At 37.5% G+C, this 15,621-nt stretch overlaps 2 protein-coding genes and 1 long non-coding RNA gene across 12 annotated transcripts in view; 2 read left to right on the forward strand and 1 right to left on the reverse strand.

The window, feature by feature from the left end:
* Positions 1-15,621, reverse strand: part of limd1b (LIM domains containing 1b) — a 129,044-nt gene that overhangs the window by 14,698 nt on the left and 98,725 nt on the right. The gene's annotated exons all lie outside the window — the stretch shown is intronic.
* On the forward strand, positions 6,037-10,199 carry LOC127650160 (uncharacterized). The gene is made up of 5 exons (XR_007971397.1): positions 6,037-6,890; positions 6,975-7,973; positions 9,036-9,089; positions 9,175-9,963; positions 10,062-10,199. It is a non-coding gene; the product is annotated as an uncharacterized LOC127650160 (long non-coding RNA).
* LOC127650156 (zinc-alpha-2-glycoprotein-like) overlaps positions 14,302-15,621 on the forward strand; it is an 88,796-nt gene continuing 87,476 nt past the window's right edge. The window contains exons 1-2 of one of the 2 annotated variants that reach the window (XM_052135370.1): positions 14,312-14,648; positions 14,743-14,919. In XM_052135370.1, coding sequence (XP_051991330.1) covers positions 14,450-14,648; positions 14,743-14,919 — 376 coding nt within the window. In that variant the 5' untranslated portion in view covers positions 14,312-14,449. Of the gene's footprint in view, positions 14,649-14,742; positions 14,920-15,621 lie in introns of both variants that reach the window. The other variant, XM_052135371.1, reaches the window with a different exon arrangement.

A 15,621-nucleotide genomic window follows, 5' to 3' on the forward strand; every position in this document is an offset into this window, starting at 1 on the left:
AGGCTTGTTCGACTTCATGCAGCTCTGCGCAGACCGATCGGCGGCTGACTTGAAGCAGTGCATGCCGGTTAGAAATTTTGTCCGACTTGATACGGCGCCGACGCCATGTGACTGTGACGTATGCCATCAAAGTACCGTGAGAGCGATTCGAGAGTAGCCGGAGGACTCAGCCAGCGCAGCTTCTCAAGAGCAGCTGCACAGTTTAAAAATTTAAATTGGGAAAAGATTTGGTCCTTACCACAAAAATATTTTTTAACGAATAAAGTAAAAGAAGTATCCTTCAAAATAATAAATAAATTTTACCCTGCTAAATATTTTATGATTAAATATAAAAGTAATATTGACACAAGATGCTCATTTTGCCAAGTTCACACTGAAACTGTTTATCATTTATTTTGGTCCTGTTTCTATACTAAACGATTATGGGAGAATATTAAAACTTTTATTAAAGACAATACTCAGCAAGATATATCAGTAACTTTTAAACACATTATTTTTGGATACTTTGATTCTGATCCCATTAAAAAAAAAACCTGCTTTGTAACTAATTTTATTTTTTTTATTGTCAAATTTTATATCCATAAATGTAAATTCACCAACAACAAACCAATCTTTATTGTTTTTTTGAAAGAGTTTGAAATGTACCTTAACACCATCTCGTCCTCAGTAAATAAGAAGGCGTTAAAAACATTTTCAATTTGTAATGACCTTAATTTATTTAGGCCTGCTCTAAGTGATGTATAACATATTTCACCCTCTTGACTTTTTTTTTTGTTTTTTTGTTGTTGTTGTTTTTGTATCTTCTATTTTTCATTTATTGTTATTTTCTTCTTTGTTTTAGATGACACTGTACATATTGTTGTTATATTTGTACAGTTTTAATTACAATTTTGTTACAGAAGTGTATTTTATGATTGTTATCTTTGTATTGTTTGTATGCATAAATAAAAAAAAAATAAAATAAAAAAAAAATAAAAAATAAAAAAAGAGCAGCTGCACAGGTTCTGATGACGACACAACTGATCCACGATTGGCCGGATTCACTGACAACACCGATGACGTGCGTTTCAAGTTTATTGCGACTTTTAAAACAGTTCAATAACTTTTTATGTCGTCTTTATCTTAAAAATCATATTTATTAGATATTGTTTTACTGTATTTACTTTATTGTTAATAAAGGGTTTGTGTATGTTTATTTTGCATGACTTTCTTTTTCATACAGACCTTTTACAGTATTCAGCTGCATAACCTATTCAAATGAGCATTTTTAATAACTCAAATGTTAATCTTATAAACATACAATCTAATGTGGTCATAAATGTATGCTCCTGTACAAATGATGCATAATACATTGTTCTTCCATTTGTTCATATGGTTTCTTTATGTGGCAGTATGAGTTAGTATAATGAACTGGCGTTCCTTTGGTCACTCCCCGTGTGAAGCTCCGCCCTATAAATAGCGCGTAACTCTTCTGACACCGTCTCGTCCTCATTGTTGACGGACTTCCGGCAAGATGGCGAGCTAGGCGCAGATGTTTTGCTAAATTTCAATTTATACTTTTTTTATTGCTACCTTCTCATAAACCAGTCTCAGAAACTTAATGACCAATTAAACACGTTACTATTGCATTCATTTGTTTTTGATGAGCTTTAAATTGAAAGATTAAACGTTGACGGGAACATGGCCCATTCAGCAAACAAAGCCCCAAAGTGTACCCATGGAAATGGATCATAATTACGGACGAGAGAACCCAAAGGAAAGACGACGGGATGCTTCTCACATTACTCCAACCAAAACTCCTCAAAAAAAGGTAAAACCAGATGAGTGTGAAATCTCCAATGCAGCTTTGCTGCAGGCGATTAACTCCTTAAAGGTAAGATTCGACTCTCAAGATAGAACGCTGGAAGACATCGCAGACAAAATTAGACAAAACAGCATCATGATTGTGAACATTTCCAAATCAGTAGAGTTTAATGCAGCGGAGATTAAGGAATACAAGCAAAAATATGCCGTCTTGGAAAAGAAAACCGCAGTTCTTGAGAAGTCTAATGAGGATTTAAGGTTGAAAACGTCCGAGCTTGAGCGTTATAAGCGGAGATGAAATCTTCGGATTAAAGGGATGAAAGAGCATGTTGACGAGGATGCACGGAAGGAGGTGACCGAACTCTTGGGTACCATAGCTCCACATCTGGCACAGAAGTTGGAAGATGTTGTTGACTCAGTTCACCGGATTGGAAAAAAGGAGAGTGGAAGACACCGTCAAATGATTGTTCAGTTCACCATGCGTAAATACAGAGACGAATTCTGGAAGACTACAAAGAACTCGCAGCTGTGCACTGAACGTGGAATCAGGTTCGCGGAGGATCTGTCAGCCGAGGACCGGAGCGCTCGTGCAGCTCTTTGGCCGCTCATCCAGGAAGCCAGAAGCGCCGGAAAGAAGGCGTACTATCGCGGTCCTTTGGGATACATCGACGGCCGTTTAATCTCAACTACAAATCAAAGTGTGGGCTGATTACTGCCGTGAAACAATGAAGAGGCTGTAAGCTATAAGAACTGAATATAAATCTTATCTGCCAGAGCATCAGTTCATATTATTTTGTTTAATTTTGTGTTAAATCCTAATAACCAGAGTTATTCTATTCCCAATAGGGTTTGTTAATGGTGTTTTGTTAATATTGTTTTTTTTTTTTTTCTATGTTTAAACTTAATAGCTGCATTTCTTTTCTTTCACTAAATGTTAGGGGTCTAAGAGACAGTACAAAAAGAAAAGCTACATTTCTGTTCTGTAAAGAAAGAAAAGCTCAATGTGTTCTTTTGCAGGAAACTCATTCATGTGGCAGTGATCGTACTTTTTGGTCTAGTCAGTGGGGTGAACCAATTTTATTTGCTCATGGCACAACCTCGCTCAGGAGGTGTTTCTTTCTCTTTAACAATTTTCCTGGGAAACTTGTCGAGTCAAGATCTAGCTTGGATGGACACTGGTTATTTTGCATTCAAAAAATTGAAAATTGTTACATTATCTTAGGAAATGTGTATGGTTATAACAATTTATCCCAAAACAAATCTTTAATTTCAGAAATGTCACTGATATTAGAGGAAATGAAAACAAAGTATGCTACTGATTTTATTATATTGGGTGGTGACTTTAATATGGTGAATGATGAGTGGTTAGATAGGTCGCCAACTAAATATAATGTAAATCATTACAATTTATTATTACAAAACTTTTGTAATAATCAAGGTTTAATAGATTCCTGGCGTGAGTCAAACCCCTATCTAAGACAGTTTTCTTGGTTTAAACCTGATGCTTCTTGCAAGTCCCGAATTGATTTTTGGTTAATTTCTCATAGTTTTTTGCCTTATCAAACTATATCTAGTATATCGGCAGCTCCCCTAACAGATCACTGTTCAATTGAATTGATGATATATCATAAAAATAAACCTTTCCGTAACAAGGGTTATTGGAAGTTTAACTCTAACCTTCTCAGAAATGAAGATTATATGAAATTGGTTAAAGATACTGTTTTAAATATTTTGAATGATAATAGCTTGGTTTCCTGGACAAGTAAATGGGAATTCTTTAAATACAAAGTTCGACAGTTATCTATCTCTTATAGTAAACAGCTAAACAAATCGTGATACTTTAAAAGAGACCTCTGTTATTAAAGAGATAAATGAATATTCTAACAAATTAATTTTAACGGAGGATGATAGATCAAGGTTGTTATTTTTGCAATCACAGTTGGATGAAATCTATATGAGAAAAGCTAAGGGAGCATACATTAGATCAAGAGCTAATTGGATGGAAAAAGGGAGAAAAACTCTGCTTATTTCTGTAGGTTAGAAAAAAGCGGCAAGAAAGAAACTCTGTTAAAACATTAGTTATTAATGGGACAGAGTGTTCTAATTCACAACTGATAGCTAAAGAAATCGCCAACTTTTATCAGGATTTATATTCTTCATCCTCTTCAATATTAGACCCTAATTCCCTTTTGAAAAAATTGGAGAATTTGTTCCTCATGTAGATGATCAATTCAAAACGATATGTGATGCAGATTTAACAATTGAAGAGCTTGATTCTGCTGTTATGTGTCTGTCATTGGATAAATCACCTGGCCCAGATGGTATTACGTCTAATTTTTATCGCCATTTTTGGGATTTATTAAGGGAATTTGTTTTTGCACTTTTTCAGGAAATTACTAAAGTCGTGGTTTTGCCTAATTCAATGAGACAAGGCCTAATCACACTTATTCCCAAACCAGGAAAAGACTCTAGATTGTTGGACAATTTGCGACCTATAACTTTGCTAAACACTGACTATAAATTACTAACCCACATATATAATAATCGATTGAAACTTGGTTTATCCAAAATTATTGGGGAGACACAAACTGGATTCATTAGAGGCCGATCTATACATAACAACATTCGATTGGTTTTGGACTTGCTGGAATATAATCAAGAAATTGAGGATGATGGGGTTATATTATTTTTAGATTTTTATAAAGCCTTTGATATGTTAGAACATTCATTTATTTTTAAATGTTTGAAAATGTATGGGTTTGGTGAACATTTTTGTAATATTATTCAGTTATTTTACACAAATACCAATAGTTCAGTGGCCCTACCAACAGGTACTTCACCCAGATTTGATATCAAGAGAGGGAGTTAAACAAGGTTGCCCTGCCTCACCCTCGTTGTTTATTCTGGCTACAGAGATGTTGGCTCTCTTAATTAAAAACTCAAGTATTAAAAAATTAAATGTGTTTGGACAGGAAATTATACTTAGTCAATTGGCTGATGATACAACATTATTTTTAAAAGGTCTTGACCAGGTTCCTAAAGTAATTGAGATGGTTAGCTATTTTTCTAAATTCTCAGGTTTAAAACTTAATATTGCCAAATGTGAAATTATTACCATACGTGAATGCCCTCTTAAAATTGCATATAATATTCGATTAAGTCGACTATCAAATATTTAGGCATAAACATTTCTAAGGATGAAGTCATGATGGAAAAGCAAAACGTCTGGAACAGATGGAATGAATGCAAAGGCAGGCTTGATGCATGGATGCAAAGGGATTTGTCTATCTTTGGAAGGATTTATTTAACTAAAATGGAAAGTCTCTCTAGGTGTATCTATCCTGCATCTTGCCTCTCTATTTCTAATATAGCTATTAAGGCCATTAATCAAATTAATTTCAATTATATATGGAGAAAACGTGTGCACTATATAAAGAGGGCACGACTTATACAAGATTATGAAAATGGTGGATTACAAGCCTTTGACTTCGATTGTATAAATGGTATGTTAAAGGTCAAATGGCTAAAAAATTTTATAACAAATGAAAATAGTTTCTGGTTTTGCATTCCCAGAGGTATATTTAGAAAATTGGGTGGAATTGATTTTTTATTGAGATGTGATTACACTGTTTCCAGACTGCCAATCAAATTATCTTCCTTTCACCAACAGATTTTATTATATTGGAAGTTATTATATAACCACAATTTTTCTCCACATAAAATCCCAATATGGAACAATAGATTTATTGTTTCTAAATATAAGTCTCTATGTGTTCTTGAGTGGCTTGAGAAAGGTATTTGGTCAGTTCTTCATTTGATAGATGAAGATGGGAGATTGTTAACTTTTAAAGACTTTTGTGCTAAATATAATATACAATGTGAACGCAAACATTTTGAGCGTGTCTTAAATGCGATTCCAAAAAGTTTTATAAATCTTGTACAAAACACTTCTGTCAACATACCTGATGGACCTTGTGAACTTCCATCCCTTCTTTTCAATGGTAATGACCTCAGAGCAATGCTTCCCAACAAACTTATCCGCTCTTGTTTCAATTCTATAGTATATCCGACACTTCTGTATAATAACTGTGTTTTGCAATCTTATGATAAACAAACTATTAGAAAATTGCGTAACACAGTATATTAGCTTTCCAGTGGCTCCTAAAGCTAAGGAAACTCATTTTAAAATATTCAATGGGTGTACCCGCCAAGTGAATTTTTAAGACAACGATTTAATTTTGAAGTAAATGCCTGCACTTTTTGTCAAATTGACATAGAGACAACTGATCATCTTTTTTTTTCTTGTCTGTCTTCAAATACTTTTTGGGAAGATATGTCCTATTGGTTGGAATCAAAGATTCGATCACTGCCCACTTTTGCTAGGGAACATGTTGTGTTTGGAATGATGTTGGAAGAGAAAAGAACTGATTTTCTTGTTAATGTAATGTTGATACTGGGCAAATTTTTTATTCATAAGTCAAAATGCATGAAGACGAAACCTTATTTTTCTATATTTAAAAGAGACTTAATTTGTAATTTCTTTCCAGCCTTGGAATGTATAAAAAGTAAAAAGGCCCAGCAATTGGCTGGAATAATAAGAGACCTTGAGCTCTTAAAAGAGGAATAAAGAGACCCCTCTGTATTTGTATTTTTATTTTATCTAAGTTTTTTTAATTTAATTTTTTTATTTTAACTGATATGTGCCTTGCCTAATACTTATTTATCTGTACTTACTAATGCCATTATAGATGTATATTCTGTTTTTTTTTTGTTCTGTTCTTGTGTTCAATAAAAAAAAAAAAAAAAAAGTCCTCATTGTTGACAGGAAGTTGTGTTGTGCTTCCTGCCCTCGTTCTCCGTGTGCGGTGCTGTGTAACAGGTAGGGTAGCGGTTTTGCTGTCTCCTTGCGAACATTGTTTCCTGCTGTTTTGGTTACGGTACTATGTGGTTACTTGCGTTCGTAGATCTCCGGTCGGATGGCCAAGCTTTCATCTAGTCGTTCAATTCATTGAACCACTGAACGTGCTGCCTTATTAGTGCCGTGAGCACTCGTCGAGCTTTCTCCCTCGGGTATGTCTGAATGATGGGTATGTATCTTAGATGATGTAGGATTTATTTATATTTTGTTCCTTATTAATTGGGGGTTAATGGTAATCTTTTTCTGTGTGTAGCTAACAGGAATGAGGCCAGTTTAGCCGGAGATCACTGCTAGCTGCACAGGACCGATTCGCTGGCTGCTGTTTTGTCTGTTCTTTTACTTTGGCCGTTTTGCCTGCGGCTATATTGTGCGTTTTTTTTTTGCCTATGTTTGACGTGCTGTTTTGTGTATATCTCCGTGTTTTGTCTGTCTCCGTTTGACTGACATACGTGCCGCTTTGCCTGGGCCACTGCCTTGTTTGTGTAAACGTATCAGCGAGTGGAGTAGATCGTTGGATGCTCGTCTTGCTATCACGGCCACTGGGTAGTTACGGCTGTTTGGCCAGGAGTATGTGGCATTTGTTTCCGGAGTGCTATTGTTTTTCTGATATGTGAATATGGCTCAAGGGGTTGGGGTTTTAACTCATAATTTTGTTGATTTAAGAAGTTTGCTTTCTGGTTTTGTGTTTTCGTTTGTTTTGATTTCAAATTAGATTAAATTTGTATTTATAATTCACTTGATTTCTTTCTTTTGATTTATTGGATTTATATAATATATATATATATATATATATATATATATATATTAGTTTTCTTTATACTGTCGTATTATAACCATTGTTGGTTTTGGCAGTCATTTTGTATTTTGTAATAAGTTTATTTTGTTTGGTTTTTTTTTTTGTTGAAATGAGAAGTTGATTTATTTGTTTACTATTTTTGTTGTATTTCTACTGCCTCTTTAGAGCCATTGTGGGTTCTGGCAGTTATTGTTTATATTTTGTGACAAGAACAACATTGATTTTCTGTATTTTCTTTTGTGGAATCTTTGTGGAAAGAGTGTGTGTTTTCTTCTTTTTTTTTCTTTTGTTACAGTAGCTGAGCGCCGGTGGTGGTATTGGTGTCTGGGTGGCATTATCCCCGTTTGGAGTGCTGTTGACTTCCCTGTTTGCATTGGTGTTTATTGGGGTGTGTTTGTGTGTGTACTGGGGGTGTTCTGGGATTTCTTACTGCCTGTTAATCCTTTGCCTCCATTGGTAAGTCTCAGCAATTATATGTTTCTTTTTGTTTTTTGTGTTTTTTTGTTTTGTGTTCTCTTCCCCGAGAGATGACTGTTTTAAATTGTTAAATTATTTAAACAAATAAATGGTGTGTCTTCAGAATTGAACATTGTCTTTGGCTCTATTGTATACGTACCTGTGTGTCTTTAGCTGTTAGACTTCTAGAGCTTGGGTAGTAAAATCATTCTCTGGGTGAAATTCCCAGGGTGGCGTAGTCGGTGTTTAGTCTGTCTTGGTATAGAACGCCACATTTATATTCAGTTTATTTTGCTGTGGTCATACTTCACCTGCATGTGGTTAACAAACTGCTAACAACTTGCTAAATCTTCAACTTAACAACAGTACAACATTCTGTTCACTTTTAAAGAGTTGGTCTAAATCACAATATAAATCCAACAGAATTGTGCTTTTCTGTATATGAAAATGAATGGTGTTTTGTCTCAAATGTTAAAGAGCTCATCTGGAGGGTACTGTAAATCCTGTTGCTGAAACCTTTTTTTATAGGTTACTTTTATGATTTTGTATTAGCAGAAACACCCATGTCAAACTGCTAAAGTATATATCCAATATGTTATCTTGTTTTGGAAGACCCCCTTCCAAAACACCACTTATACACACACATCTCAAAAGTGTGTTAATACCATGGTCCATGGTTAATACATAAAGTTACTTAATCACTAAATCATGAAAACAATGGAAATCACTGCTAATTAATGTTGAGCCAAAACTGAAAGTTGACTTAAAAGGGTAATTGCATTTGTTGCTAACTATTAGTAATAATGAATGGAACTGGTGTTGGCTATGGTCCCATGGTTCCTTAGGATATATATAAAGAACCTGCACTACCCTATGTAACACACAACAAAATGGACAACATAACCATTAATGTGTTAGACAGCAAAGGTAATGTTGTCATGCTAACAGTTTCCAATGACATCGCTGAAAGGATGAAGAATGGTAAGGAAACCGCATAACTGTGAAATAATTACAAGGCACCAATGATTTGTGCAAGTGTTTTATTTATCATTTATTCCCCAGATCAAATGTTCCTTTCTTCTGTCATGGAGCATGTATCAGCTGTTGAAACAAAAGGTACACATTTACTTAATGACCAAGAATATACTGGAAATATTTCTTGAGTGACACTGACCACATCTACAATCTTCTCTCCAACCAGCTCTCCTCAGTGGCCCAGCTTGTGCTGCAAAGCTCCTCCAACCTCCTATTCCATGTCTCACTACCTCCACTAGGTCGCGGTACCCCTAAACCTCAGTTTTGTGAAACCACCATCAACCAGCCAGTGCCCCAATACTACAACTAGGCCCTCTGTACCACCTCCACCATCAACCAGCCAGTACCCGACTACTACCACTAGGCCCCCTGTACCACCTCCACCATCAACCAGCCAGTACCCGACTACTACCACTAGGCCCCCTGTACCACCTCCACCATCAACCAGCCAGTACCCGATTACTACCACTAGGCCCCCTGTACTACTTACCTCCACTGTCAAGGACCCACCGCCTGCCACTCTGCAACCTGGTGCAGTGTGTGGAAACCCTTCAGCATCCATTCAACCTTCATCCCCCTCCTTCCAGTCAGACAGGCATGAATCTCAAGGTATTATATAAAATACTGTAAGGAAGATAAATGTCAAAACTGTGGTTAAATTACATTTTCTTTGTTTTGTAGTGTTAATCTATTTCTCTCCTTATCCCCTCCATTTTACAGAAATAACATCAAATGACACTATTTCTACTGGACCTTACAAAAACTCACCAGCAACTTTATTTTAGGAACAAAATGACGCTCTATAAAAAAATACAAAACTCATTCTCACAAAAGGGCTACAACTTGTCAAGTGAAAAATTCGAAAAAACTAGCAAACATGTTAACCACTTATAAGAGAGTAAAAGACAGGCGCCGTGCAACTGGGGAGGGGAAGATCACCTGGGAGTACTATACAGTAAGTTGAAGACTGCTTTACTTTATGTTTCTGAAATAACATTGTCATGTCTTACATTTGGCCATTTTCATTTTACATTTGAAATCCACCCCCACCAGCTAATGGATGAGTTATTTGGGTCATCGGGGATCGGTACTGCACCACTTGGCACCATTCACTCCACACCTCTAGGTTTGGAAGAGACCTCCACCCAAAGCATGCCCACAACGTCTTCTCTTCAAGACCAGCCAGCAGGTGCTAGTATGGATGAACAGCCAGGAACCTCTACCATACCAAATACAAACGTCACAAGCAGGCAAAGACGACCACAACCCTTACAATTTCTGGAGGCTTACGAAGAGCATGCAGAGAGAAGGACTGCTGTGCTTGAGTCCCTGGTAAGGCCAGATCTGGAGAGATGGTGGCGACTTAAGGAGAGGCGGAGAAGGTCCTTCGAAAAAAAAGATGGTGACCAGCTTGGGAACAATTGTGGAGGAGCTGAAGAAAATGGGAAAAAGACAAGAGCAAATTATGCATCTATTACAGAATCCACATGAACCTCAATAAAATGATAATGTAAAGATGTTTTCTCTTTTGATTTACACCTTTCCCCAAAATGTCTACTATGTATTTTTTTTTTATGTTCCCAAAGAACACAATTTCTAATGACAAACTAATTTTGTTCAATAAAATACATTTCTTTATTTCAACACAAAATCTGTTTTTTTTTTATCATTTGTTGTATATTTCTGTACATTCAAATCTTTACTTTTGTATGTTTAGTATACACACAAGTTAGATCTGGCCACAAATCTGGTCTCTATAATGACATGCATTAGTGTTGTGGGGTTGCTGGGGGTGTGGTTCATCATCAACACCATCATCTACCACAACAACTTGATCACTGGGCTCTAAACAAAGATTATGCAAAATGCAGCAGGCTGAGACTGATGAACTGATATTGGAAATGCTTCTCATTTGCTTCTCATGCTCAATGACCACGCGAGCTGCATTGAGCTTTCTGTTAAAGTATCTTTGCCTAGCAGACAAGTGGCCATTGTCTCTATAAGGCCTCATAAGTTGAGGCAACAAAGGGTAGGCAGAATCCCCAATTATGTGCATTCCTTGTGGAACAAGGGAATGAGGATCTTCTTCAAGAACACGACAAACTTCTGTGAAGCGAAATGCTCTGGCATCATGCCAACTCCCAGGGTAACCCACACTGATGTGAAAGAAGCTGCTGACTGTCACAAAACCCAGTTAAATTTACAGAATAAAACTGTTTCCTATTCATGTATGCTAGGGGATTATCACAGTGGGGTCTCAGTATAGGAATGTGACACCCATCCACTGCACATACAGTGTTGGGGAAACCTGCTAGGCCAAACCCTAACTTTGACATCTCCAGTCTTTGACCTCTGGGCCAGGAAATGTGGTGGGCCATGTATGTGTTCACATTGCAACAAAACTCATGGAGATGCTTGGCAAGAGTGGATTTTGACATGTTGAATCTATCTGCCACCCCACGATATGACTCCTGATTCGCCAATGTCCAAAGGCAGGCAAGAACACTGTTTGTGAGTGGAAGTTTGGTCTGTTGTAAATTCATATAAACAGGACCAAGGGTAGTAATGACATCCTGCAAAGGTAGAAAAATAGGTTATCAAGACAACATGCTAACACTTGTAATAGTTCAATGAATTTTATATTAACCAGTACAAACCTCCACTTGTTCTTTGGAAAGCCTGAAATGACCTCTAAATTCTGAGAGACTGTAGAGAGGGACAACATCCTCCACAAAATTGTCTATTTTTGGAACCATTCTAAATTAGAACAAGAGGAATTGTACTCACTATATACATGTAGCCTAACTGAACACACATGTAGTCAAACATTTATTTTCAGTGTTTTATGTTGAATTGGGATTTTAATCAAATAATTAGTGTATACAGAAGTGTTGAAATTGGAGTAAAACTCCATTATTTCTTTGTCAGAATGAGTAATTCTCTATTTAAACCAAAATAATAATAATTATTATTAAAAGGCAAGCAACAGTAGCTATTGATTACAAAAGCCACCCATTACATCAGTAATACATTGCAAAGACTTTAGACTTTCGATACAGTATTTTTATTCAACATATAATTTGCAGACTCTAGGTATAGTAACTTTAAAACTAAATTGATAATGTGTAATTTGTTTAAATAGATACTTCTTACATTTATTTAACTCACCTTCGTTGCTCATTGTGCCCAGTGTCATGCAAAAATAATGGAATTTCTATCGCTTCCAGCTCGTCTGCGATAAAGCAAGCAAACACCACGTGATCTGCCATGACTGACGTAATTGCAGCTAACTACGGGAACCACAACGTGTCCGGCTTCATATCTCCGTTTGCAGATCCTCCCCGCCTGCACGCGGCAACTCTCGCAGATCGGTTACATCCAGCAGCAGCCGATGTCGAACACACCTATTATCAACCCACTGTACATACATACATATATATCTTCTCCTCTCTCTCTCTCTGCAGTAATGGACTCCTCCAGCTCCCCCTCTCTCTCAGTATGGCAAGCCGTTTTAACTTTTATTCATTTCCAGGATATGAATTCTAGATATCAAGAATTGTATTTCAACTAGTAAAAACTATAATTCTTGATATCTATAATTGTATTTTCACTAGTGAAATTTCACCATAGGCTGCCATTCAAAATCAATTGTTGATATCAAGAATTGATTTCTTACTTGTTGAAATTCCAATTTCCCATATCAGAAATACAATTCGTACTAGTTTTTTTTATATCAACAATAGAATTGCTACTAGTAGCCTAACAATGTTAATTTTGGATATCTGAAAATTTATTTCTGATATCAATATAATTTCAGATATCTAAAATGGCTTTCTTACTAGTAACAATCCCATTCATGATATCAGAAATGGACATTGTTACTAGTAGCAATTCAATTGTTGATATCAAAAATAAAGGTTTTTACTAGTGAAAATGTAACTGTTGATATCAAGAATTCATATCCTGGAAATGAATAAAAGTTAAAACGGCTTGCCATACTGTGGGGTTGATACGTGTGTCACGCGCACGCGAGAGCGTGCAGGAGACGGTGGAAACTCGGAAGCGACCGAGTGTGGTGGATGATGTTACTAAAGTGATGTTGCTCAATATGGGACTTAAACGACTGGTTTATTTGTTTACATTTTGTATTCTTTATGCATGTCAACTCTATATCCATTGCGGTAAGCAACTTAATATTAATTATTTATGTTGAATTGTTTATTGCATGTATTAACAGTGGTGGATAGTCTCGCAGTGAATGAATAGTTCAGCTCTAATGAGTTTTGAGAATTAAAGTGTCCGCAATATTCATATTGTATTTTCCTGCATGTGTCTTCATGTCACTATTGACTTAAATGAGGAAGCACCGTGCGTTCAGACCAGATGCACTCCAAACTTTACAAACAGCTTCAGCTTATGTAGATCCCAAAGTATGTATATATATATATATAAATTATTGTGTGTGTATTCATAGACATCATATAGCTAGACGCCCTATCGACCGCTACTGCCGGCGCGGACGAGCCGCGGCGCCGCCTTCTTACGCCGGTTTCACACTGCACGCGCAGCGCAGGAGCAGTGAGCGGAAGCAGGACACGCGCGTTTTGCTTTCATAAGGTGCGTACTCACACACTGCCAGCGACTTTGTCGCTGCAGGTCGCCAGTGGTTGGCGGTGAAGTCGCTAGTGGGCGTTCCCACTACTGGTTGCCTAGTAACGTTTATAAATGACATTCACGGATGTCATTCCATTGCTGTTGACAGCGAATCTCTTTTCTTGCCACTAAAAACAAACATTTTGGAGGGAAAAGACTAAATATAAATGGAATCAGTACATAAAATGCTTTATATCAAAGATGAATGAGAAACAAGGCGTGCTGTTTGCCATCGCGGCTGTTTATCTGCAGCGAAAATGCAAATGCCGGTCTGTCTGGGTCCATAAAATCCCCGCGATCTCAGATACACCTTTCCACGCAGTATTTTTCATAAAAATGTCCTTGTACGTGGGAAGAGACATGTCATAGAGCACTGGAAAATTTCTAACAGCAAGAATTAGCCTTTCATTCATCTTTCCGTTACTGCAGGAACTGAGAGAGAGAGAAGGATCACGTGGGCTCTCCCGTCGTCTCTCCTATAGGCGGATCTTTTGTAACGTCATTGTTAATGTTTGTCGCGTTGCATCATGGGAATCGTGTGGCAGGAAACAGACATAATAAATACATAGACGCCCTATTGGCCGCTTTGGAACGTTGCTGCGATACGTCAACGCGTCCGCCATTTTGCGGAGGGCAAGACTGCGCTGTAATCAAATGCAAGTAAACGGGTGAGTTGCGGTTTTTCTGGATAAAAACAAAAATAACGTTTACATTTGTCTATGGGAAACACCGCTAGATACCTGTAATTTGATTGTTTTGCACGTTTGGAGGAGGATTTAGAGAAGAGGATGGTTCACTCTTGCTGTGTGGTCGATTGTACGGCTCGTTGGGGGCCTGATAAAAAGTTTTTTCGAATTTCCTCCGAAAAGGATCGCGAAAAACGAAAGAAATGGTTGCGTGCAATTAGGCGATTGAACCTGGACGCTCCGAAGAAAGCCTGGATTCCTGCAGCTTCTGATCGAGTTTGTGAGGCTCATTTTGTTCATGGTAAGTCTTAGTGACTATGTATTTATAGAAGATTGAAAAAAAAGAAAGAAACTGAGTCAAATCAACCGAGTCATGTTTTCGCTTTCTGATTCAGGTGTCCCAAACCGCGATCCACAGCACCCAGACTATGTTCCTCACATCAAAATGGGCCATTCTGGATCGCAAAACTTAAAAGCAAAAGAAAAGGCTGTTCAGCGATACGAACGGAGGATCAAGAGGCAACGCGAATTGCCTCTGAGATGCGAATCACGCTGTGACTCTGCTTGGCCAGGTCTAACCTCTGCTTTTAGCACGATCACTGCTTTCTGTTTGGCAGAAAAGATCGGCCCAACTTTTCGAGAAACAAAATAATCATAGGCCTCCAGACTTTTGAAAGCCTTTAATCTTTCACGAGTGAAAGGTCCAGGGGTTTCTATTAAATAAGAATAAATGTCTCCCCAGCAGATTGGTGGCCAAGACACGGGCGAGTCGGACCAACGTTTTTTGTCATCCCAGATCTCATATGGGCTTTGAATAACTTCGATTTTGTCACCAATACAAATTTTGAGCTTCTCTCCAAACCTCCTCCGGTCTTCAGATGTTAAAGTGCTTATATATTGTGGATTTCGCCCGCTAACTCTCTTGAAAGTGCACGTCGCGTCTTTACAGCCCGCCAGAGGCGGCAGCAGCCGATTTTGCCGGGGCTTAAGCCCCGAATGGTTTGAGTGTAGCCCCGAATGTATTTTGAAAAGTTGACTGACAAATATGAAACCGGACAATAGCCTATGTAAACCCCCGAAATCATAAGTTGCCTTATTTCATTGTGCTTTGGCTTTGCACATACTGCATACAGCCTATACAAATAGACATAGGCATAATCTAGCCTATAGAATAAGTTCCTTTGCTGTCGGTAGCCTATGGGCGACTCCGTTAATTCCTCTCTGTTGAATATGCAGCAGGTAGGGGAGGAGCTTGCACAGTCGTTGACATCAAC

This window comes from Xyrauchen texanus, chromosome 10, assembly GCF_025860055.1.
Source record: "Xyrauchen texanus isolate HMW12.3.18 chromosome 10, RBS_HiC_50CHRs, whole genome shotgun sequence".
Lineage (NCBI taxonomy): Eukaryota > Metazoa > Chordata > Actinopteri > Cypriniformes > Catostomidae > Xyrauchen > Xyrauchen texanus.